The sequence below is a fragment of the Ranitomeya variabilis genome, chromosome 4 (assembly GCF_051348905.1).
Source record: "Ranitomeya variabilis isolate aRanVar5 chromosome 4, aRanVar5.hap1, whole genome shotgun sequence".
Lineage (NCBI taxonomy): Eukaryota > Metazoa > Chordata > Amphibia > Anura > Dendrobatidae > Ranitomeya > Ranitomeya variabilis.
Window position 1 is genome coordinate 229,082,952 of NC_135235.1, and position 24,528 is coordinate 229,107,479.

Here is a 24,528-nt window from a genome sequence, read left to right on the forward strand (position 1 = left end):
GGACATGTCAAGGTATTTTACCCACGGACACGCGGTCCATGAAAACACACTGACATGTGCACAGACCCATTCACATGAATGGGGCTACGTGTTTAAGTGTCTCGGGTATGTGTGAAAACTGTCACCACACATACCCGACACACTGACATCTGAAAGAGGCCTAGCACTGTTTATGGGGAACTCTCTTTATGACAGTATTCATGAATGCGATCAGTGGCTGGCACTGTTTATGGGGCCCTCTCTTTATGACAGCATGCAATCAGTTATGGGGCACTCTCTGCGGGTCAGTGTCCTGGTATCCATATTTTGACTGGCACTATTTTCAAGGCACTCAGCTGGATGACAAAGTTCATGGGTGTACTCTCTTCCTTACATTGTTAATAGGGGCACTTTCTGTAGGTGGGTGTACTCCCTCTTTTACACTGTAAATAGGAACTTTACTGGATGAGAAAAAGTGATTTCGCTGTTCCTGATTACCTTTTTTTTTGTCACACTTACACTTAAATGTTTCAGATCCATAAAGAAATGTAAATATTAGACAAAGTTAACACAAGTAAACACAAAAGGCAGTTTATAAATGAAGGGTTTTATCATTAAGGGAAAAAGAAAGCCAAACCTACAGGGCCTTGTGTGAAAAAGTGATTGCTCCCTAACCCTAATAACTGGTTGGGCCTCTTATCAATCAAGGGTTTGCAATAACTGGCAATGAGTCTTCTACAATGCTCTGGAGGAATTTTGGCCACTCATCTCTGCAGAATTGTTGTAATTCAACCACATTGGAGGGTTTCCGAGAATGAACCGCCTTTTTAAGATCCACCACAGCATATCAATCTGATTAAGGTCAGGACATTGACAAGGCCACTCCAAAGTCTTAATTTTGCTTTTCTTAAGCTCTCGCTGTGGTTTGATGGAGTCTGAAAGTTTTTGGGGGGTCGAGGAATCACTTTTTCGCACAGGGCCCAGTAGGTTTGGATTTCTTTTACCATTAATAATGAAGACCTTTATTTAAAAACTGCATTTTGTGATTACTTCTTTGTCTAATATTTATGTTTGTTTTGTGATCTGAAACATTTAAGTGTCACAAACATGCAATCGAATAGGAAATCAGGAAGGGGCAAACACTTTTTCACACAAGTGTACCTGAGTGCATTCTCTGTGTGGCACTGCTTATGGGGAACTGTTTGGATGGCAGTATACATGGATGCACTCAGTGTCTGGCATTGCTTATCGGGCAGTCTTTGGAAGACTGTATACATTGATGATTGACATAAGCAGGTGGTCTGAATGCAACATCAGAGACACCAGGCGCGATCAACAATTTATGAGGGCTGTTGCTCCATCTCACTAGTTGCACGTTTTCCTAAAAATGTCTATCAGCGATCTCTGGGCCGCTTTAACATCAACCAGACCCCATTTGGCCTGCAGTCCTCCCCCTGCCCATGCCTGGTTCCATATGTCCACGATGAAAGTGACGGCCCAGTTTACACATCTCCTCCAATCACCAGCCCAGGCACAAGTCTCTAGTATATAAACCTATAAAAAAATCCGCTAGGTTGCAGAATGGAAAAGGCAAATATAAGCGACAGAACAGCAACCAAGCAAAAGAGGTACCAAAAAGCAAATAATTTTATTGAAGTGTCAAATACACAAACATACAATAATAACGAATGGACAAAAAACGGTGGGAAGGGAGGCGTGCCAACAAAAAAAACCCAGCCCAAAAGGATGTTAACAAGTGGCTGGAGAAAGACACAGCGAATCCAGGTCACCTGAGCACAAACACGCCGGACAAATGCCCAAAAATTGAATAATGCCAAATAGGGTAAATGCTGATGTTGCACAGAAAACTGAGCATAAAAAATGCCCAGAAAAAGGGAAAATGATGAAGGTATCAAATAAATATGAAAGTAACTAACATATGCATGGAGCAACTCTATTGGTACGTATAATACTAATGCTGTGCATATTCAGAAAAGGGCATAAGAGATAAACCTAGTGCCTGTCCCACAGTCCTAGGCATAAATTGTGCATGCTGAGAGAATGACCGGTACATTACCTTGGGACATGGTGGACAAGGGCTCCGGCGTGGTGTGGACAGGAGAGGGCCTCAATCAACCAGACCCCATTTGGCCTGCAGTCCTCCCCCTGCCCATGCCTGGTTCCATATGTCCACGATGAAAGTGACGGCCCAGTTTACACATCTCCTCCAATCTCCAGCCCAGGCACAAGTCTCTAGTATCCTTGGGGTCTCTTTGGTACTTGATCGCTGACGTTTCCTTGGCCTGTATCATTGAGGGCTGGTCCTTGGCTGTTGACCGGCATCGTTTCGATCGGAAACCTTCATCGGCATCATTTGGTTCTTCAATGCTTGACAGTCTTAATCTGGGTCGGGGCCTTGATGGTACACGCGGATGCGTCTTACTGTCTGGGCCGCAGCGAGTGAACCTGTCACTTCACTTTGCGACAAATCTTATCCCCTTTTGGCGCGCTGACCTTTTATATCTAAGGCTGGCTTCGTCATCGTCACCTGACCCAGAGCACTGTCTAATTCTGTCCCTCCTGCAGCTTTTCCCCTTCGAGTCAGTTCCGTATGTTTTTTGTTCAGGCCTGGAAGCCGCACGGCATTGAAGCCTTTTATCTCCATTCTCCTACATGCGCTCTGTGTCTGGTACTGCTTATCGAGAGCTCTTTGGATGGCAGTTTTGGATGGTCTGTTAATAGTGACACTGTTTGGATGCAAGTATACATGGGTGCACTCAGTGTCTGGCACTGTTAATAGGGACACTCTACATATGACCCAGTTTACAGTGATCGTTCATCTTCATCTTCTCATTGCAAATTCTCATTTCTTTTGCAGGTGAACAACAATGGAGCGATCTCATTTAAACAACCGGTGACTGAATACACTCCCGACGCGTTCCCCATTCCTGATCTCTATATGATTTGTCCCTACTGGGGAGACGTTGACAATGAAAGTGGAGGGTCGATATATTACAGGCAGACAACAGATGAAAAGCTTTTGAATCGCATATCCAATGACATAAACAAAATGTTTGATATGGATGTTGTATGTGAATGGGCGTTTATCGCCACCTGGCATGAGGTGGCGTATCATGGAACCGAATCCAACAAGGTGAGGGGCCAAAAAATTGGGAGTGAGAGAACAAATATTTCAGATCAATAGATTACTATTTCCTCCTAAATCAAAGTCGTGTGATGGCGTCCAAAGATGTAACTGACGCTCTCTTCTAATTCCCCTTACCAGACGAACACCTTCCAGACCGTCCTCGCTGCTGATGGTCAAACGTCCATCGTCATGTTTAGATACGAATGTATTGAGTGGACAACCGGCACAGCCAGTGGTGGAGACCCTCATACAGGACTTGGAGGCACCCCGGCCCAGGTATGTATAAAGACTTCGCTAAAGGCAACAAACAACTGCAAAATTCCAGTAAGACACTTGACAATTTGAAGATTTCTCCAAAATAATACAAATTAAAAAAATTGGTTCAACAATGAAATTTCACTTTTGACATCTACAAAGGGAAAATCACATTGTTGGAATCACACATGTATTTGGTGATGGGGAATAAAGGGATCATGTTAAAAAAAGGCCAATAAAGGTCTACATCATTGAAACCAGACTGACCAGATTCATAATGCGGAGGGCTATTTCAAGCCTGTGATAGAGAGTAGACCATTAAATACTGTAATACCATTTTTTTTCTTGTAACAGGCTGGATTTAACACCGCTACCGAATACTTCAACATTCCCTTCTCCAGAACTGAACAAATAGTCAATATTAAGTCTTCCAGCAATGTTGGCATTCCCGGACTCTGGGTCTTCCGAGTGGATGAATTCAAGGTGCCCGGTGGCTGTATGTACTCAGGTATGTGTTCCCTTCTAATCACAAAAATGGGGGTCCTTAGTCCCCCATTCCTCATCACCAAAGCGGCTGTCTACCATGTGGGCTTCTTCTACATAAAAATATTAAAGTGCAGACATGTTGATAGGATATTCCGCCAATTTTGACCAGTGGAGGTCCAGACTTGGTCTTAAAACCAAGTCTATGCAGCTCTACCCAATATAAAGTGACCCAAGGGCCTTTTTCTTCACTTAGCACCACTCGTGACCCAACACAATCCTGCTTTTGTGTTATACAGGTCCTTCTCAAAAAATTAGCATATAGTGTTAAATTTCATTATTTACCATAATGTAATGATTACAATTAAACTTTCATATATTATAGATTCATTATCCACCAACTGAAATTTGTCAGGTCTTTTATTGTTTTAATACTGATGATTTTGGCATACAACTCCTGATAACCCAAAAAACCTGTCTCAATAAATTAGCATATTTCACCCGTCCAATCAAATAAAAGTGTTTTTTAATAACAAACAAAAAAACCATCAAATAATAATGTTCAGTTATGCACTCAATACTTGGTCGGAAATCCTTTGGCAGAAATGACTGCTTCAATGCGGCGTGGCATGGAGGCAATCAGCCTGTGACACTGCTGAGATGTTATGGAGGCCCAGGATGCTTCAATAGCGGCCTTAAGCTCATCCAGAGTGTTGGGTCTTGCGTCTCTCAACTTTCTCTTCACAATATCCCACAGATTCTCTATGGGGTTCAGGTCAGGAGAGTTGGCAGGCCAATTGAGCACAGTAATACCATGGTCAGTAAACCATTTACCAGTGGTTTTGGCACTGTGAGCAGGTGCCAGGTCGTGCTGAAAAATGAAATCTTCATCTCCATAAAGCATTTCAGCCGATGGAAGCATGAAGTGCTCCAAAATCTCCTGATAGCTAGCTGCATTGACCCTGCCCTTGATGAAACACAGTGGACCAACACCAGCAGCTGACATGGCACCCCACACCATCACTGACTGTGGGTACTTGACACTGGACTTCAGGCATTTTGGCATTTCCTTCTCCCCAGTCTTCCTCCAGACTCTGGCACCTTGATTTCCGAATGACATGCAAAATTTGCTTTCATCAGAAAAAAGTACTTGGGACCACTTAGCAACAGTCCAGTGCTGCTTCTCTGTAGCCCAGGTCAGGCGCTTCTGCCGCTGTTTATGGTTCAAAAGTGGCTTTACCTGGGGAATGCGGCACCTGTAGCCCATTTCCTGCACACGCCTGTGCACGGTGGCTCTGGATGTTTCCACACCAGACTCAGTCCACTGCTTCCTCAGGTTCCCCAAGGTCTGGAATCGGTCCTTCTCCACAATCTTCCTCAGGGTCCGGTCACCTCTTCTCGTTGTACAGCGTTTTCTGCCACATTGTTTCCTTCCAACAGACTTACCATTGAGGTGCCTTGATACAGCACTCTGGGAACAGCCTATTTGTTGAGAAATTTCTTTCTGGGTCTTACCCTCTTGCTTGAGGGTGTCAATGATGGCCTTCTTGACATCTGTCAGGTCGCTAGTCTTACCCATGATGGGGGTTTTGAGTAATGAACCAGGCAGGGAGTTTTTAAAAGCCTCAGGTATCTTTTGCATGTGTTTAGAGTTAATTAGTTGATTCAGAAGATTAGGGTAATAGGTCGTTTAGAGAACCTTTTCTTGATATGCTAATTTATTGAGACAGGTTTTTGGGGTTATCAGGAGTTGTATGCCAAAATCATCAGTATTAAAACAATAAAAGACCTGACAAATTTCAGTTGGTGGATAATGAATCTATAATATATGAAAGTTTAATTGTAATCATTACATTATGGTAAATAATGAAATTTAACACTATATGCTAATTTTTTGAGAAGGACCTGTAGCAGATAACCCAATGGATGTCTTGCTCCTTTACGCCTTTGTTCTTTGGATTGGTTGAGTTCTCATTGATCCTAGAAATGGGTAATTGATGTCTATAATACAAAAAAAAACCTTTAAACAGCTGATTTGTTCTAGGAACTTATTTAGACAAACATTCTTCCCTAACATCCAGTCCAATCCAAATATTCCAAGGTTTTGGTGGCCTTTAGGCAATAAAAAAAAGGGTCAATGGCATTATCCAAGTTGCCTGTATCATGGAAGAACCTGAACCAGAAAGTAGAAACTAACCATAATTCTAGAGTTTATGAAGCTAATTTTTCAGCTCTTTTTTTCTTCTTATATCTCCAGATAGTTTCCTAAAGTTTGGACAAACCATGTGGAGCGATGAAGGTTGTACCACCCAGTGTTCTTGTAGGCGCAGCGGGAAAGTGATGTGCGAAGACAAGAAGTGCGATGAAGGTCACATCTGTGTGCAATCAGGTCAATACTACACGTGCCAAATCGATGAGGAAGACTGCTAGGTCTCCACCTGAAGATAATGTGATGGATCTCGGAGACTCGGCCCTGCTTCACACGCTCGCCTTCTTCTCTAAACTTTCAGCTTTATTACACCATATTATTTAGAAAGATTAGTTTTATCATTTTACTTTCCACCATCGTATTATGCAAAAAGTCCAAAGTCTGATGTTTGACCTTACATGATTGAAGTCCTTGACTTGTCTTCTTTGATAACTTCCATAGTGTCTTCTTCTGCCCTCCAGACTCATCAAAAGTTAGAAGGTTCCTCTTCAGTAGAACGATTCACAGCAGTTTTTCCCACTTTCTCTCCACTTTTTCCTTTTCATCTGCCTGACATTAAAATAAATCTCTCAGCTCTTGTCTTCTCTGTGGTTATTTTTTTCTTCTCTATCTCCATATTGAACTTCGGAATTTGTAAGGAGGAGACGGAGGAGATTTTGATAAATTCTACTCTTCGGTCATCGTACGTCTTGCTCAAGTTTTTGGACAAGAAGTTGAAGATTTCATGGTGGTGGGACATTGGGAGCTTCTTTAACTTACTGAGTTCTACTGATTCACAAAGAAAGAGCTCCAACAACTTGACCAAAAACTTGAGCAAGGACGAAGATAAGTTCCCATTGGGAAACAACTGTAGACTTAACGATGAGGATGAATAATTTGCCCTATGTTGGATAAACTAGGACAGCAGTTCTGCTCTTTCTATCCGTATATATTCTATATTCTTCTTGCTTCGATTTTTCTTTCTCGTCTATATCTTCTGGGATGGGGGAATAGTTCTCCTTAAGAAGACCAGATATACATGGTGTCTTATTGTTAGGGCTTCATGGGAAAACTATATGCAAATTAGTTCCCTCCCATAATAAATGAAAACAATCTCACTAATGTTAACCTGTGCAGGTAGTTCACCAACGTCCACCCAAGTCATCAACTTTGTAATTTGTCTCCTTTAAAAAAAAAATCCTCTCCTTTCTAAAAAATGTTCTTTATCATTGTCCAAAGTGCAGTGCTTACAAGCTCCTTGCAATAGAGCCTGTAAGTGCTGCCGATCTGTCCAATTTCAGACAATTTCCGATGTTTCAGACGTAAGGCTGCCTCAGCTAGCCTCATGAGATTATACAGAAGTTAGCAGAAGAGAATTAAAGGGGTTGTCTATTGATTTGATATTGATGACCTATGGGCTGTACACATGGAGGACACGGCACCTGGTCAGAAGCCTTTTATTATCACATGACGTCATCCTATATGGACTGATTACAGCTTATTTGTTGCTATGCTGACATGTCTGACAGCTATTTTGAAGCAATGATGTGCGGCATCTCACAGCGACTAGTCAGCGGGGCAGTGTATACATAAGGGTGGTCTCTATGGGGGGAGGGCACTACAGACATGGGGCAGCTCTCCCACCGCTCTATGGGACCTCTGGGTGAATCATATAAATTGGTTGCCCGATAAGATGCCCTGGGGGATCAGATGTGCTGGTGGATCACTTAGTAGCAGAGTTTCTTCTCGATCTTGCAAGTGAAGAAAGGTCCAGATTCTTCACAGGTGCCAGACCCCGGGCATTTCTCCTCTGCACAGGAAACCTTACCACCCTGACACCTGCACTTAGTGCTGCACGAGGCTTCGCTCCAGAAATCCTCACCTTCCTTAGCAAACTGTGCTGTGATAAAGAAATAATGGAAAGTGACATCACTCGTGGGTCAGAAAGTTCCCAAAAACTGCAGCAGCAGCAGCACAGTGTGCTGCAATAGAACCTGCGTCGCGGGGCCCAGGCCTGATGGGCAGAGGGGGGTCCGCATCTCATCTGCCCACCGGGCCAAATACGCCAGTCAGCGCAGTAATGCCCTGATGGCGGCCCTGCACCTCAGCATCCGATTGGACAACTTAGCTGTCCATCAAATACTGACAGCTCAGCATGCTGATGATGGCGGTGACAGGGGTCACCAGATACAGTATTTATTATTTTTGTTCCTGTTTTTATTTTCTTACTTGTTATTATACACCTTGTAATAAAAAAAGAAATACCTTGGAAGATGCAGCCCCCAGAAACCTTAAAGTCATCGACCTGGAATACCCATCGTCCAGGGTAATTGACATTAGATGTGGACTGGATCTTCAGCACCTCGTTAGTTCTGGATCCGGGAATATTGAAGTAATGAGTGTCATCTCCACTGTTAAATCCGGCCTGTGATATATATATATATATATATATATATATATATATATATATATATATATATATATATACAGTGTTACAATGTAATTGGGGAACTTCCAGAAGAAAACATACAGTGCAGAAATCTGCTGAAATTCCTGAGATCACCAGCAGGTGGCGATATTACACAGTATTTACGCTTGTTTTACACACCTGAGCCGGGGTCCCACCCAGTCCAGTGTAGGCGTCTCCACCGCTGGCGGTCCCAGTCGTCCACTGGATGTCACCGTAATTTAAAATGGTGATATAATTATAGCCGTCACTGGTGAGGACGGCCTGGAAGGTGTTCACCTAATAGAGGAAATGACATGAAAAGAGTAATACAAGTTTATAAAGTTTGCTATTAGGAAAAAAATATTTTTGCAAGTGATACTAGCAATGAAAGAGATCTAGGTGACTATTAATGGTCATGTATATGTATATCTGACCTTTCTAGACTTAGAACCATAATACGCTACTTTGTCCCAGGTGGCCACGAACGCCCATGTGGCCTTATAGTGCAGATCCGGCAGGTACTTCTTCATATCCGCTGATATGTTTTGCAGAAGATCAGGGTCTGTGCTTTGCCGATAGTACACAGTGCCCCCCAAACGATTGTTCACGTCTCCCCAGAAGGGGGTGACAAATGTTTCTCCATTAGTGAGGGGGAAAGCATTTGGGGTGTATTGGGAAACTGCCTTGTTAAAAGAAATCACTCCATTATTATTTACCTGCAAAAGATGAAAAAAATGAATAAAGTTAAGATTTAGATTGTGTCCGAAATACCATGTATCACCCACAGGTGGCGATAACCACAAATGTTGCTGGATCACTCCAGGCTAAAAGGAAACTAAACTAAAATTATGAAAAAACATTATGAATGGGGGAGTTTTATGGGGGGTTCGATTTGTTTAGACCAAATTTTATGATTTCTAACAGGGAACGTGACCCCTTGCAAGGAACTTTGGGAAGATCCAATGACAACTCCTCCTAAGTACCAGGATCACAGCTTTGTTCTTGGTTTTGTGTAGAACAGTGCTGCTCTTGTCACTAGAAGAGTCAGAGTCACCTTCATTACAGTGCAGATTACTGCAGGATGGGGCTGCACATAGAGGGGCTGAGAGGATGGGGCTGTACATAGAGGGGCTGAGAGAAGCGATGTACTGCAGGATGAGGCTGTACATAGAGGTGCTGTGAGAAGTGATGTACTGTAGGATGGGGTTGTACATACAGGGGCTGAAAGGATGGGGCTGTACATAGAGGGGCTGAAAGGATGGGGCTGTACATAGAGGGGCTGAGAGGATGGGGCTGCACATAGAGGAACTGAGAGGAGTGATGTACTGTAGGATGGGGCTGTACATACAGGGGCTGAGAGGATGGGGCTGTATATAGAGGGGCTGAGAGGACAGTGCTGTACATAGAGGGGCTGAAAGGATGGGGCTGTACATAGAGGGGCTGAAAGGATGGGGCTGTACATAGAGGGGCTGAGAGGATCGGGGCTGCACATAGAGGAGGTGAGAGGAGTGATGTACTGTAGGATGGGGCTGTACATAGAGGGGCTGAGAGGATGGAGCTGCACATAGAGCAGCTGAGAGGAGTGATGTATTGTAGGATGGGGCTGTGTATAGGTGGCCAAAAGGAGTGAGATATTGCATGATCGGGATGTTTATAGAAGGGTCAGAGATCCAGAGCCTCCTTCATTACAATGCAGAGAGCTCATACCAGGAAGCTCCAGCATGAATGTGTGCTGTTAAATAAGAGGAGTGATGCACTGCATGATGGGGCTGAGAGGAAAGATATACTGAAGGATGGGACTGAGAGGAAAGATATATTGCAGGATGGGGCTGTAAATAGAAAGGCTGAGAGAAGTTATGTACTTTAGGATGGGGCTGTGTATAGTTGGCAGAAAGGAGAGATACATTTCATGATAGAGCAGTTTATAGAAGGGTCAGAGCCTCCTTTGCTACAGTGCAAAGAGCTCATACCAGGAAGAGGTAGTGTGCATGTGTGCTGGTACATAAGAGGAGTATTGTACTGCAGGATGGGCTGAGAGGAGAGATATACTAGGATGGGGTGTACATAAGGGGGCTGAGAGGAGTGATAAACTGTAGGATGGGGCTGTGTATAGGGGCTGAAAAGAGAGATATATTGCATGATATTGCTGTTTATAGAGGAGTTAGAGTAATAATGCACTGAGAGAAGAGATGTACTGAGTGGAATGATGCACTGCTGGATAGGGCTGAGGGGAGAGATATACTGCTGGATGAGGCTGTAGATAGAGGGACTCAGAAGAGTGATGTAATCTAGGCTGGGGCTGTGTATAAGGGCTGAAATGAGAGGTGTATCGCTGTTTATAGAGGGGTCAGAAGCATAAAAGACTGAGAGGAGGGATGTACTGCAGGATGGAGCTGAATGGAATAATATATTGCAGTAAGGGGTTGAATATAAAGGGGAGGAAGAAGAGACATACTAATAGATGAGGCTGTATATAGAGAGGCTGAAAGGAGAGATGTACTGTACAATGGGGCTGTATAATGAGAGGCTGAGAGGAATTGGGCAGTGTTTTTTGCCTGCCACTGACAGATCAGTGATGAGAAACTCCCAATGCTGCTCCATTGTGGAGCAGTACAGTAGAGTTGAGCTCTGCTAGATACCAGCCAAAAATGATGTAAAAGAACGCACAAGCAGCTATACTAATGTAGATAGTAGAAGAAAAAATTGATCAGGCAGGGTACTGTAAAGGAACAGAGAGTGCACAAAAGCATAAGGTGACTTATGCACTAAGATTAGCATGATGATAACTCCTGGGTAAGGTTAGTCTGCAGCACAGAGGAGAGGGAGGGAGGTGACTGCAGCACTCAGGAGAAGCAGGGTGCTTATGGCAAATGTTTTAGCAGATAAAAATAGGACTCTGGAAACAAAGCGGGGCAACGAGAGATGAAAAAGATACAAAGGTACAAGAAAGAATCTAGGGACATATTAATAAACAGTATGCATTTACTGTGCTTTGTGAAAAATACTGTGATTCTTGGAATAACCCTAAAGATTTGATGCTGTTTTAGGTTTTCTTCAAAGAGACCATCTTGATGATATCCTACGCATACAAAATTATGCCCTTAAATCTGTATCTTTGGCTTGGGTGATAACCCAAATAATTGCCTTCTAAAAGTTTGAAAATGGATTTACCGAATAATCACCTATAGGGGGCACTAGTGACAGTTTTCTTTGTTCTATAGGAGAGTTTGTTTTTTATATACATTGCTCTTAGGACTCCATCCAGCGGACTCTTCACTATATTACAGTATGATTAAAGCTTGGTGCTATGGGCACCACCATGTCAATCCAAATTTTGTCAATTACATTACAGGACCACCAGTCTTTATTTTTAAAGGAAGGTAATGAACCAAGAGAAAAAGATCATAAAAGTATTGCTCAGTAGTCGCTAAACATATCAATAAAATAATAACATTGAAAAGTTCTTACATATAAAGATTTGTATTTTTTGCCAAAAAATGTAAATTCAATGGAGAGTCGCACTTCACCGGATGCTCCATCATCTTGAATGGGGGTAGTTTTGTCACTCTGACGAGGACCATATGGGTAGAGAACCTCATCTAGATCACAGGAAAACAAAACAAGTAAGAATATTGATAGCGAGTACACAAAAACACAAGACAAATTGCATGCTTAGATTAACTCAGCTAGATGGGGCTGGTCAGCAGCACAGAGAAGAGAGGGAGGGAAGGGTCTGCAGCACCGAGGAGAAGAAAGTGCTGCTGAGAAATCTAGTTTTAGGTGATAAGAATTGGATGGCTAATTCATGAGGGGAGGATAGAGATGAAAACTAAACAGAGGTATAAAAAATACACATCATGAGGGGTTAATTCTATATATTAACAATACATATTCACTTACTGTGTTTTGTGAAAAATAATGGGATCTGGGAATAACCCTTTAAAGGGAACCTGTCACCACGTTTTTGGAAGATGGGATAAAAATAGCGTTAAATAGGGGCAGAGGTGGGCGTTACATTAGTGTGTTTGTTATGCGTTTATTACCCACCTAAGTTGCCGAAATACCTTTGCAAAGTCTCCGTTTTCGCCTGTCAATCAGGCTGGTCTGGTCAAAAGGGCGTTGTCTTCCCCCAGATTTTGCGTAGTTTTCCGTTGGTGGCGTAGTGGTGTGCGCATGCCCAAGGTCCCGAATCCACTGCCAGGGGATTTAAAAGAGCGCGCTGTTCGTTATTTCCTTGGTGATCGGTGGGCGCGGCCATCTTCCTTTGGCCGCGCGTGCGCAGAAGCGGCGCTCTGCTGGCCGCGGCTTCAGGAAAATGGCCGCCGCGATATCCATCTGCGCACGTGCGGCATCCCGCAGCCATTTTCCTGAAGCCGCGGCCAGCAGAGCGCTGCTTCTGCGCACGCGCGGCCAAAGGAAGATGGCCGCGCCCACCGATCACCAATGAAATCACGAACAGCGCGCTTTTTTAAATCCCCTGGCAGAGGATTCGGGACCTTGGGCATGCGCACACCACTACGCCACCAACGGAAAACTACGCAAAATCTGGGGGAAGACAAGACGCCCTTTTGACCAGACCAGCCTGATTGACAGGCGAAAACGGAGACTTTGCAAAGGTATTTCGGCAACTTAGGTGGGTAATAAACGCATAACAAACACACTAATGTAACGCCCACCTCTGCCCCTATTTAACGCTATTTTTATCCCATCTTCCAAAAACGTGGTGACAGGTTCCCTTTAAGATGAGGTCTAATTCCAAGTACTTTATAAAGAAGCTCCTACTATTTCTCCAGGATCATTTTCGTTATACATTACTAGGATTCTCCCTTAGAACGCTTGGCCAGATTATTCAAAGTTTTTTATTTTTTAATTTTTTTAATTGTGTTTTTTTTAACTATTAGTATTTCTAATTTTTTGTTATCATTTTAACAATTATCACAAAATCACATAAAATAAATTAAAAATTTCTTACTTGATTTTGCTGTTCCGTACTCGCACTCTGAGATAAAAACTGCACAAAAACATAAAACATTTTAACATTTTTTTTCCAGATTATTATTATTTTTTTAAAATTATTATAATTTTTTTTAAGCACATACCCAACAGCGGTAATAAAAGCGCTCGTAACACAGACTTCATGTTGGCTGAGCGCTCTGAAATACTGAATAGAGATAACATTAACCTTTTAAGGATGAGCAATTTTTAGTTTTTGTACTTTTTTTTTCTTAGCATTATATCTTTTATATTTTTACGTCAACATGACTACATCAAAAACATTTTTTCAGGACAAGTAATATGTATGTGTAGTATAATCTACAAAAAAAAAGTCCTGGAAACTATTTCACATGATATGAATTGGTGAAAAAACTCAATTTTGCCATTTTTCAGGTGGTTTTATTTTTATTGTTTTCATTGTGTGCTTTCCGGGTAACGCTTTTTAGTGATTTTTTTTTTTTTAAATTATTACAAGTTGATTTTTCAACATAAAGGGTCCAATTCAAGATTTGATATTTTCTTTTTTCTTATGGTATAGTTTTTGACTGCCATGGAAAATCATCAGGATTTCGCAATCTCATTGTTGGGATTGACTCAAAGTTAGGTTAGGAGTTTGTTTAGACAGCCATTATCAAAAATTATATGAAAAAAAAAGAAATGAATTGAAATATGTAAAAATATTAGATACTAGCTGAAGAGCCCGGCATTGGGCATAGTAAATATCTGTGGTTAGTTATAGCACCTCACTTCTCTTATTTTCCCATCACGTCTCTCATTTTCCCCCTCACATCTCTCATTTTCTCCCTTACACCTCTCATTTTCCCCCTCACTCCTCTTATTTTCCCCCTCACTCCTCTCATTCCCCCCTCACTCCTCTCATTCCCCCCTCACTCCTCTCATTCCCCCCCAACATTTGTCATTTCGACCTCACATCTGTCATTTTCCGATCACTCCACTATTTTCCCTCACTCCTCTCATTTTGCACTCACACCTTTTCATTTTCACCTCACACCCCTCATTTTCACCTCACACCTCTCATTTTCCCCTCAGTATATACATGTTTGTCATCTCCCTTATATATAGTATACACCTGTATGTCATCTCCTGTATATAGTATATACTGTACCTGTATGTCATCTCCCTTGTAAATAGTATATACCTGCTGTATGTCATCTCCTCCTGTATATTGTATATACCTATGTGTCATCTCCTCCTGTATATAGTATATACCTGTATGGCATCTCTTCTGTATATACTATATACTTGTATGTCATCTCCTCCTATATATAGTATATACCTGTATGTCATCTCCTGTATATAGTATATACCTGCTGTATGTCATCTCCTCCTCTATATACCTATGTGTCATCTCCTCTTTTATATAGTATATACCTGTATGTCATCTCCTCCTGTATATAGTATATACCTGTATGTCATCTCCTCCTGTATATAGTATATACCTGTGTGTCATCTGCTCCTGTATATAGTATATACCTATGTGTCATCTCCTCCTGTATATAGTATGTACCTGTATGCCATCTCCTCCTGTATATAGTATATACCTGTATGTCATCTCCTCCTGTATATAGTATATACCTGTGTGTCATCTGCTCCTGTATATAGTATATATCTGTGTGTCATCTCCTCCTGTATATAGTATATACGTGTGTCATCTCCACTGTATATAGTATATACCTGTGTGTCATCTCCTCCTGTATATAGTATATACCTGTGTGTCATCTCCTCCTGTATATAGTATATATCTGTGTGTCATCTCCCCTGTATATAGTATGTACCTGTATGTCATCTCCTCCTGTATATAGTATATACCTGTGTGTCATCTCCTCCTGTATAGAGTATACTCTTGTGTGTCATCTCCCCTGTATATAGTATATACCTGTGTGTCATCTCCCCTGTATATAGTATGTACCTGTATGTCATCACCCCTGTATATAGTATATACCAGTGTGTCATCTCCTCCTGTATATAGTATATACCTGTGTGTCATCTCCCTTGTATATAGTATATGTGTGTGTCATCTCCTCCTGTATTTAGTATATACCTGTATGTCATCTCCTCCTGTATATAGTATATACCTGTGTGTCATCTCCCCTGTATATAGTATATTTGTGTGTGTCATCTCCCCTGTATATAGTGTATACCTGTGTGTCATCTCCTCCTGTATATAGTATATATCTGTGTGTCATCTCCTCCTGTATTAGACCTCATTCACATGTTATTTGCTCAGTATTTTTACCTCAGTATTTGTAAGCTAAATTGGCAGCCTGATAAATCCCCAGCCAGCAGGAAACCCTCCCCCCTGGCAGTATATATTAGCTCACACATACACATAATAGACAGGTCATGTGACTGACAGCTGCCGGATTTCCTATATGGTACAGTTGTTGCTCTTGTAGTTTGTCTGCTTATTAATCAGATTTTTATTTTTGATGGATAATGCCAGACTTGTGTGTGTTTTAGGGTGAGTTTTCTTGTGTCAAGTTGTGTGTGTTGAGTTCCGTGTGGCGACATGCATGTAGCGACTTTTGTGAGATAAGTTTTGTGTGGCGACATGCGTGTAGCAACTTTTTGTGTGTCGAGTTGCATGTGACAGGTTAGTGTAGCAAGTTGTGTGCAGCAAGTTTTGCGCATGGCGAGTTTTGCGCGTGGCGAGTTTTATGTGTGGTGCGTTTTGAGCATGTGCAAGTTTTGTGTGAGGCAACTTTTGCATGTGTTGCAACTTTTGTGCATGTGGCAATTTTTCCACGTGTGCAAGTTTTGCGTGTGGCGAGTTTTCCATGAGATGAGTTTTGCACGTGTGGTGAGTTTTGCATGTGGCAAGTTTTGCATGTGGCGAATTGTGCGCATGGCGAGTTTTGAGTGGCGACTTTTGTGTTTCGACTTTTATGTGGCGAGGTTAGTGTATGTGTGGTGAAATGTGTGCTGAGGGAGGTATATGTGTTCAAGCACGTGGTAGTGTGTGGCACATTTTGTGTGTGTGTTCATATCCCCGTGTGTGGGGAGTATCCCATGTTGGGGCCCCACCTTAGCAACTGTACGGTATATACTCTTTGGCGCCATCGCTCTCATTCTTTAAGTCCCCCTTGTTCACATCTGGCAGCTGTCTATTTGCCTCCAACACTTTTCCTTTCACTTTTTCCCCATTATGAAGATAGGGGCAAAATTGTTTGGTGAATTGGAACGCGCGGGGTTAAAATTTCACCTCACAACATAGCCTATGACGCTCTCATGGTCCAGACGTGTGACTGTGCAAAATTTTGTGGCTGTAGCTGCAACGGTGCAGATGCCAATCCCGGACACACACACACACATATTCAGCTTTATATATTAGATATACCTGTAAGTCATCTCCCCTGTATATAGTATATACCTGTATGTCATCTCCCCTGTATATAGTATATACCTGTATGTCATCTCCCCTGTATATAGTATATACCTGTATGTCATCTCCTCCTGTATATAGTATATACCTGTATGTCATCTCCTCCTGTATATAGTATATACGTGTATGTCATCTCCCCTGTATATAGTATATACCTGCAGCGCCCCAGAGTCCTGGTCGTTGCAGTACTGTGGCTCCGCCACTATGGGGAGCCATGGTGCGTCCGATGGCACTGAAGGAGTTCATCTGATCAGGTATCACAGACACCAATACATTTCACAGCCGGGCCTCCGGGGGGAGCTAAGGGTTCTATTCATTAGGCCACTCCCCACCATAGTGGGTAAACTGGGGGTCAGGCAGGAAGTTAGATCAGAAAGCTGACTGGATTGGACGAAGCAACACCTAGTGGCAGAGGGTGTTGTGGAGGAAGAGACAGTAGGGTCTCTGTCAGGGGTGGGATCCTGACAGAGGCTTGGCATTGGAAAGAATGTAACGGGTCCGCGCCAGCTCCGGGAAGCGGCGGGGCCCAAGAAAGGACTAGAAGCGAGATAGATTGTGCTGAGTGAGAAACGAGATCAAGCGATAGGAGAATTCCAGTAGGGGTCGTGCTGTAAGACCGGAGCAACACCCTACTGAGGCGCACTACCGGTGGCCGGAACGCCGAGGGAGTATTATAACATTCAGCTTCAAGCAATACTCTAAACAGCGGCAGGACAGTCAGTTTAAGGTGGGCTGTCTAACACATATCACCTATGAAGTCTTGGGAGGCAATTGCGGGAGAGGGGCGTCTCTAGGGTCCCGGAAGAACTCCAGGCCTACCCGACAAACGGGTGCCGTTCTAACTGTAACATCAGGAAGGGATGGACGATTAGAAGAACATCATTTAATCGAGTTGTGAGGGAACTTAAGAAACAGACACAACGGTTGTGGGGTACTTTCCGTAAGCACAGCAGGGAAGGACTACAACACATAGCGCTAAGAAGGAAGGCACCGATTTCCACCTGTGAAGTGAACTCTGGAAGTGCCATTGGACCGGCCGGACTTGCGCAGCCTGGTGAACCGTATTCTGGACTGAGGACTCAGAGATCTCCAGTAAAGAGGTAAAGAGACTGCAACTTGGTGTCCTCGTTATTTACCGCGACCTGCACCCCACAACCGCACCGTTACAACACCACTTACTGCACCGGACGTCCCCCACTGACAGACAGGGCCACGGACCGGGTCTAGCCACCGTGACAACCCCAGGACTGAGACCCAGAGGCCCGGCTCCGGGTACCCCTCGGCCCTGCGGCGGTGTGGGGGCGCTCCAAACTTGGCGTCACGAACAGGATCTACTTAAGCCTGAAGAATCAGGTCATGTGTGCCTTGGAACTGTAATTTGTTGTGCTTGGACTGTACTTTATTGCAAAGACTGTGCTGCGCCATTTACCGCCAAAAGTTCCCGCCAAAAACCGCCGCCATTGCTACGCCAGAGAAGCAGGAGGGCGTGCCATGGGAGGAGACTACCAAAGTGGCGCCAGAAACTGTGATCGCCCCCTGCGCCTCTTGTTGCAAAGCGATGACCTGCCTCGAAGCAGAGAACCGCCCCCTGACTTGCGATGGCGGGAACGAGGTGAAGGAGGAGCTCGACCTTGGAGAAATGGCAGAGTCAGATACATGCCTTGCCCTCGAATGCCGGACAGCGACGGTGAACAGCGGGGGCCCGAACAACGGCGAGGTGAACCCGGTTTGCCCTCATCCATCAGAGAGGGACCCGCGTCCACCGCAGTGGGAGGACCTGAGTTCCTCGGAGCCGGTAGCGGAGCTGAGCCTACCTATCCCGATCCCGGAACTAGCCGAAGAAGAGCTATGGGGAGCGGAGCCGTATCCGGAGACTGCCGGGGAGGAGCCGCGGTCCGGGCTGCAGCCGACTCCAGCGTCCTCGTTAATGGAACGGACCGACATCGGTGGAATCACATCAGACGAAGGTATAGAAAGCGTCCCTGCTCCCCCGACCGATCTCGATCCTGCGATCGATCCTCGCCCCCACAATAACCGTTTCCTTTTTGCGGGGCTAGGGGTATTATCCCCCGGCGCAACGGGGAGATTGATACCTCTGCCACCGACCCAGACGGGGGAGTTCGTAGATGTGAGCCCGGAGGGAGTTATCCTCCGGTGGGAGACTCCTCGAATTGGACTGGATGGAGTCCGGCGAGAGGGTCACACCATTGCCGTGCTGAATTGGGAACAATATAAGCGGTACTTGATCCTACAATGGAAAGACTGGAAAGAAAGGGAACAAACTACCGCTGCATCAGCCGTGGACCAAGGGCTGAAGCCTGCACGGTCGGGAGGTGTCCCCCATCAGCTGATGTTTAGCAACCTCCCACGGCCACCTGAGGAAGAATAAACCTCGATACCATGAATCTGTAAATAGTTACTGTTTTCTGTTGGGCTGCTAAACCCGTTCAGGGTAAACTCTTAAAGGGATCCCTTTGTTGACCCGGGATCCCTATTGTTTGTTTTTGTTACCAAAAGTTTTGCACAAGTTTTAAAAACTGCTGAATCATGAACTGTGCATGATCCGAACTCTTTTGTATATAGTTTGCACCTTATTAAAGGCGCTCCCTACTGGTTTTACTTAAACAAGGACTCTTTGCGAAGATACCGCACTGGAACCTTTGATGAGTATGGACTGGTAGCTTGAGAAGATGTGCTACCTCACCGAGATTTGGTCCCCTCTTAAAGGGGATGTTCATTTGTTGCACGTAAATGGTGATATTGCTTTAAGACCGGTAGCAATAATGTCAATGGAAGAAAATGATGATAATATTTACATGTAAAAGTTATATGTATGCCATTAGTTAATTGTAAAGGAATGCTGATAATGTTCTCTGAAAGAAAAAGTAAAAGGAAGTAATGAGAAAGTTTAATGTTGTGAAAAGAAGATAGTTGATAATGTTGATAAGAAAAGGGGGGGGATAGAAGGTAAACCCTGCGTTCCCCATCGAAAGTTAGTAATGTGTTACTAAGGACAGAAAGTGAACCCGTAAGGGTTAGTGGGTGAGTCCTTATAGGAGCCAAGTAGAGCCGGCTCGGTGTTCTCAAACTGAAAGAAAAGTTATGTTCTATACTGTGTATAGTAGTTGAAAAGGCAGTAGGCCCTGGCTGAACGGGGCGGTCCTGTAACAGAAAGGAGAGGCAGTAGGTCTGGTGCCGATAGGACAGGCGGTCCTGCAGATCCAAAGTAGGAGAATGAAAAAGTTAAAATACCTTGTAATGTGATTATAGGAAGGTCTTTAGCGGATTAAGAGTGTATATCCTTAAAGGCAAAGTTAAATTATTGGTTAATAATGTTTGCACTTAGTAGAATACCCGGTTGGGTAAGAAAAGTTAATTATAGCATGTTGCTATGATATTTTTGCCATGTTTGTAACGTTCAAGTGTCCTTACCTCCCATAAAGGGAAGCCTGTTCAAGTATACTTATTGTTATTGCACTCAACAAAATTGTATGTCTTTTTGCTAACTTGTATTGTTGTTTTCTTCCCAGTCCCGGAGTACTGTGTTTAACCAGGGGGGAGTGCAGCGCCCCAGAGTCCTGGTCGTTGCAGTACTGTGGCTCCGCCACTATGGGGAGCCATGGTGCGTCCGATGGCACTGAAGGAGTTCATCTGATCAGGTATCACAGACACCAATACATTTCACAGCCGGGCCTCTGGGGGGAGCTAAGGGTTCTATTCATTAGGCCACTCCCCACCATAGTGGGTAAACTGGGGGTCAGGCAGGAAGTTAGATCAGAAAGCTGACTGGATTGGATGAAGCAACACCTAGTGGCAGAGGGTGTTGTGGAGGAAGAGACAGTAGGGTCTCTGTCAGGGGTGGGATCCTGACAGAGGCTTGGCATTGGAAAGAACGTAACGGGTCCGCGCCAGCTCCGGGAAGCGGCGGGGCCCAAGAAAGGACTAGAAGCAAGATAGATTGTGCTGAGTGAGAAACGAGATCAAGCGATAGGAGAATTCCAGTAGGGGTTGTGCTGTAAGACCGGAGCAACACCCTACTGAGGCGCACTACCGGTGGCCGGAACGCCGAGGGAGTATTATAACATTCAGCTTCAAGCAATACTCTAAACAGCGGCAGGACAGTCAGTTTAAGGCGGGCTGTCTAACACATATCACCTATGAAGTCTTGGGAGGCAATTGCGGGAGAGGGGCGTCTCTAGGGTCCCGGAAGAACTCCAGGCCTACCCGACAAACGGGTGCCGTTCTAACTGTAACATCAGGAAGGGACGGACGATTAGAAGAACATCATTTAATCGAGTTGTGAGGGAACTTAAGAAACAGACACAACGGTTGTGGGGTACTTTCCGTAAGCACAGCAGGGAAGGACTACAACACATAGCGCTAAGAAGGAAGGCACCGATTTCCACCTGTGAAGTGAACTCTGGAGGTGCCATTGGACCGGCCGGACTTGCGCAGCCTGGTGAACCGTATTCTGGACTGAGGACTCAGAGATCTCCAGTAAAGAGGTAAAGAGACTGCAACTTGGTGTCCTCGTTATTTACCGCGACCTGCACCCCACAACCGCACCGTTACAACACCACTTACTGCACCGGACGTCCCCCACTGACAGACAGGGCCACGGACCGGGTCTAGCCACCGTGACAACCCCAGGACTGAGACCCAGAGGCCCGGCTCCGGGTACCCCTCGGCCCTGCGGCGGTGTGGGGGCGCTCCATACCTGTATGTCATCTCCTCCTGTATATAATAAATAGCTGTATATCATCTCCCCTGTATATAGTATATACCTGTATGCCATCTCCTCCTGGCTGTCAATTTGCTTCCAACACTTTTCCTTTCACTTTTTCCCCATTATGTAGATAGGGTCAAAATTGTTTGGTGAATTGGAACACGCGGGGTTAAAATTTTGCCTCACATCATAGCCTATGATGCTCTCAGGGTCCAGACGTGTGACTGTGAAAAATTTTGTGGCTGTAGCTGAGACGGTGCAGATGCCAATCCCGGACATACAGACACACATACACACACACATTCAGCTTTATATATTAGATAGGATGAACTGCCTGAGCATTTCTGGTAAGTGTAGAGTTTTATGGATTTTTTTAGTGTGGGAGTTATTCTAATCAGTGATCTGCCCCACTTGACCAAGTGAGGAAGAGCACCTGAGTGAATCGGATGATAGTAAATGCTATAAATGCTCTTACCTCTATGTCGTCTGATCGATCCGAGCCTGAAGATGCAGATACGATACTATAATACACGGTTTTATAGATTATGTGTCGAGGCGGGGACTTGTAGTGTTCAGCTTTGTATTTGTGCAGATGTTTACCCAGAGTAGTAATAAAGAGGTAATTATGTAGAAGTACAATATGGCCACATTGCCTCCATTTTCGCCGCTCGGCCCTTATCAAACAATGATTCACAATTCTCCAGAATTCTCTGAAAATCTAATCTATTAGAACAAATAACTAGGGAAAAAAATATAAGGAAACGAACAAAGCATAATGGAGTCTTTATGTTTCTTATCCTCTGTGAACAATGGGGCAGTAGTCTGGAAACTTGAAGGAAAATATTTGAGGGTTCACCATCCACCCTACATCTTTACAAGTTCACATTTTCTTTTGTTCTGATTCATAAGTCCAGTCTTTGGCCCCCCAGGACAAAAACCTAGAATCTTGCTTTTTTCCCTGTTAAATACCATTCTTTCAGTTGCTGCCCATTGTCCAAGATTATTTAGATCCTTCTGAATCCTTTCTCAGTCTTCTCCAGTGTTAGGTGTTAGCTATCCCTCCTAGCTTTGCATCTTCTGCAAATTTGTTGAGTTTACCTTCAGTTCCCTTATCTAGATCATTTATTTTAATGTTGAGCAACATTGGGGCCAGGACAGAACCTTGTGGTCCCCACGTGTAACACTGGGGCCAGGACAGAGCCTTGTGGTCCCCACTTGTAACACTGGGGCGAGGACAGAACCTTGTGGTCCCCACATGTAACACTGGGGCCAGGACAGAGCCTTGTGGTCCCCACGTGTAACACTGGGGCCAGGACAGAGCCTTGTGATCCTCATGTGTAACACTGGGGCCAGGACAGAGCCTTATGGTCCCCACGTGTAACACTGGGGCCAGGACAGAGCCTTCTGGTCCTCATGTTTAACACTGGGGCCAGGACAGAGCATTGTGGTCCTCACGTGTAACACTGGGGCCAGGACAGAGCCTTGTGGTCCCCACGTGTAACACTTTGGCCAAGACAGAGCCTTGCGGTTCCCACGTGCAACACTGAGTTCAGGACAGAGCCTTGTGGTCCCCACGTGTAACAATGGGGCCAGGACAGAGCCTTGTGGTTCCCACGTGTAGCACTTGGGCCAGGACAGAGCATTGTGGTTCCCACATGGAACACTGGGGCCAGGACAGAGCTTTGTGGTCCCCACATGTAACACTGGGGCCAGGACAAAGCCTTGTGGTCCCCATGTGTAACACTGGGGTCAGTATAGAGCCTTGTTGTCTCCACGTGTAACATTATTATAACACTGATGTGCAACTATTTATTACCACTCTTTGAGTACGATCACTGAGCCAGTTATAAATCCACCTAATTGTAGCCTTGTCAATCCCATACGTGGTCATTTTTTCAATAAGGATAATATGAAATACTTTATCAAATGCTTTGCTGAAGTCGAGATATACTACATCTACTGCATATAGGGACTGCACTGCAGCAGCTCAGCCTGGAGGTAGCAGATCTACGCACTTTTGTTTTGCAGCACCCTAACACATCAGGGTTGGGGACCATGACTCCCAGGCAACGCTTAGTGGAGCCCAAGATCTCTTTGCCTGACATGTTCGCTGGGGAACTTGACAAGTTTGTTGTTTCCAGGGAGGCCTGTAAACTGCACTTGAGATAACATCCTTGTTCCTCAGGAACCGAGGACTAACGGGTGGGGATAATAATCTCTCTCCTTCAGGATGACCCACAAGTATGGGCATTGTATCTCCTGCCTGACTCCCTGTCGCTCCAGACTTTTTTCTGGTACTGGGTCATATATACGATGACCCCCACCCTGTCTCCCTGGCTGAGTCCACACTACATCAACTTCGGCAGGGAGACCGGCCGGCTGAGGAATATTGCTCTAAGCTTCGGAGATGGTCCGCTGACACTATGTGGAATGACATCACACTCCATAGCCAGTTCTGTGAAGGGCCATCAGTAATGGTGAATGATGCCTTAGCCCTGTATGAGACTCCAGTTTCCCTTGAGGCGGCTAAGTCTCTGGCTATCTGGGTGGATCGCCATCTTTGCCAGAGACATAAAGTGACAACTCAATGTGCGGGAGGTCCGGGGCCAAGGGAAACCTAATCCGAGTCATCTGAGGAACCCATGCAGTTGGGTGGGGCAACTTATTCTGGAATTCAGTCTGTTCGGTGCAAAGGGGAGTATATTTTTACTGTGGTAGAAAAGGCCATTTCGTGGGCACGTGTCCTTCCCTATCTCATTGTAAACAGCTGCTGGAAAACTAAGGAGCCCGGGTTGCGAGGTGATTAGCAACCCAGATGTACATATCTCCTCCATGGGTAGGACACAATTTTGCTGAAATGCATCTGGGCAAAAATAACGTAGTTATTTATGCCTTTCTGCAC

General features: G+C 44.5%; 2 protein-coding genes across 5 annotated transcripts in view; one reads left to right on the top strand and one right to left on the bottom strand.

Moving 5' to 3' along the window:
* The window catches only part of CTU1 (cytosolic thiouridylase subunit 1), a 29,538-nt gene extending 22,885 nt beyond the window's left edge, over nucleotides 1-6,653 (top strand). For all 3 annotated transcript variants that reach the window (XM_077260160.1, XM_077260159.1, XM_077260151.1), the window contains exons 5-8: nucleotides 2,858-3,133; nucleotides 3,266-3,403; nucleotides 3,737-3,890; nucleotides 6,123-6,653. In XM_077260160.1, the coding sequence (XP_077116275.1) occupies nucleotides 2,858-3,133; nucleotides 3,266-3,403; nucleotides 3,737-3,890; nucleotides 6,123-6,295 (741 nt within the window). In that variant the 3' untranslated portion in view covers nucleotides 6,296-6,653. The remainder of the gene's footprint in view (nucleotides 1-2,857; nucleotides 3,134-3,265; nucleotides 3,404-3,736; nucleotides 3,891-6,122) is intronic.
* An 844-nt stretch (nucleotides 6,654-7,497) lies between these two features.
* On the bottom strand, nucleotides 7,498-22,181 carry LOC143768723 (alpha-tectorin-like). Of its 2 annotated transcripts, XM_077257377.1 has the most exons (8): nucleotides 22,102-22,181; nucleotides 13,602-13,663; nucleotides 13,475-13,513; nucleotides 11,971-12,101; nucleotides 8,937-9,218; nucleotides 8,662-8,799; nucleotides 8,319-8,478; nucleotides 7,498-7,953 (listed from the first exon to the last, which is right to left on the bottom strand). In XM_077257377.1, the coding sequence occupies exons 2-8, from the start codon at nucleotides 13,639-13,641 to the stop codon at nucleotides 7,781-7,783; spliced, it is 963 nt and encodes a 320-aa protein (XP_077113492.1). In that variant the 5' UTR covers nucleotides 13,642-13,663; nucleotides 22,102-22,181; the 3' UTR covers nucleotides 7,498-7,780. The 2 variants fall into 2 exon arrangements, with proteins under 2 accessions (XP_077113492.1, XP_077113490.1); XM_077257375.1 differs by lacking the exon at nucleotides 22,102-22,181 and having other exon boundaries at nucleotides 7,655-7,953; nucleotides 13,602-13,798.
* Nucleotides 22,182-24,528: the final 2,347 nt, after the last annotated feature.

Bases quoted from the DNA above. Each gene is read 5' to 3' on its own strand.
- LOC143768723 (XM_077257375.1), bottom strand. From the start codon at position 13,680: ATGTTATCTCTATTCAGTATTTCAGAGCGCTCAGCCAACATGAAGTCT. The intron at 8,479-8,661 runs GTGTGTAAAACA...TATATATCACAG, and splicing joins TGGGTGGGACCCCGGCTCAG to GCCGGATTTAACAGTGGAGA. The intron at 7,954-8,318 runs GTATTTCTTTTT...TCTTTATCACAG, and splicing joins TGGGGGCTGCATCTTCCAAG to CACAGTTTGCTAAGGAAGGT.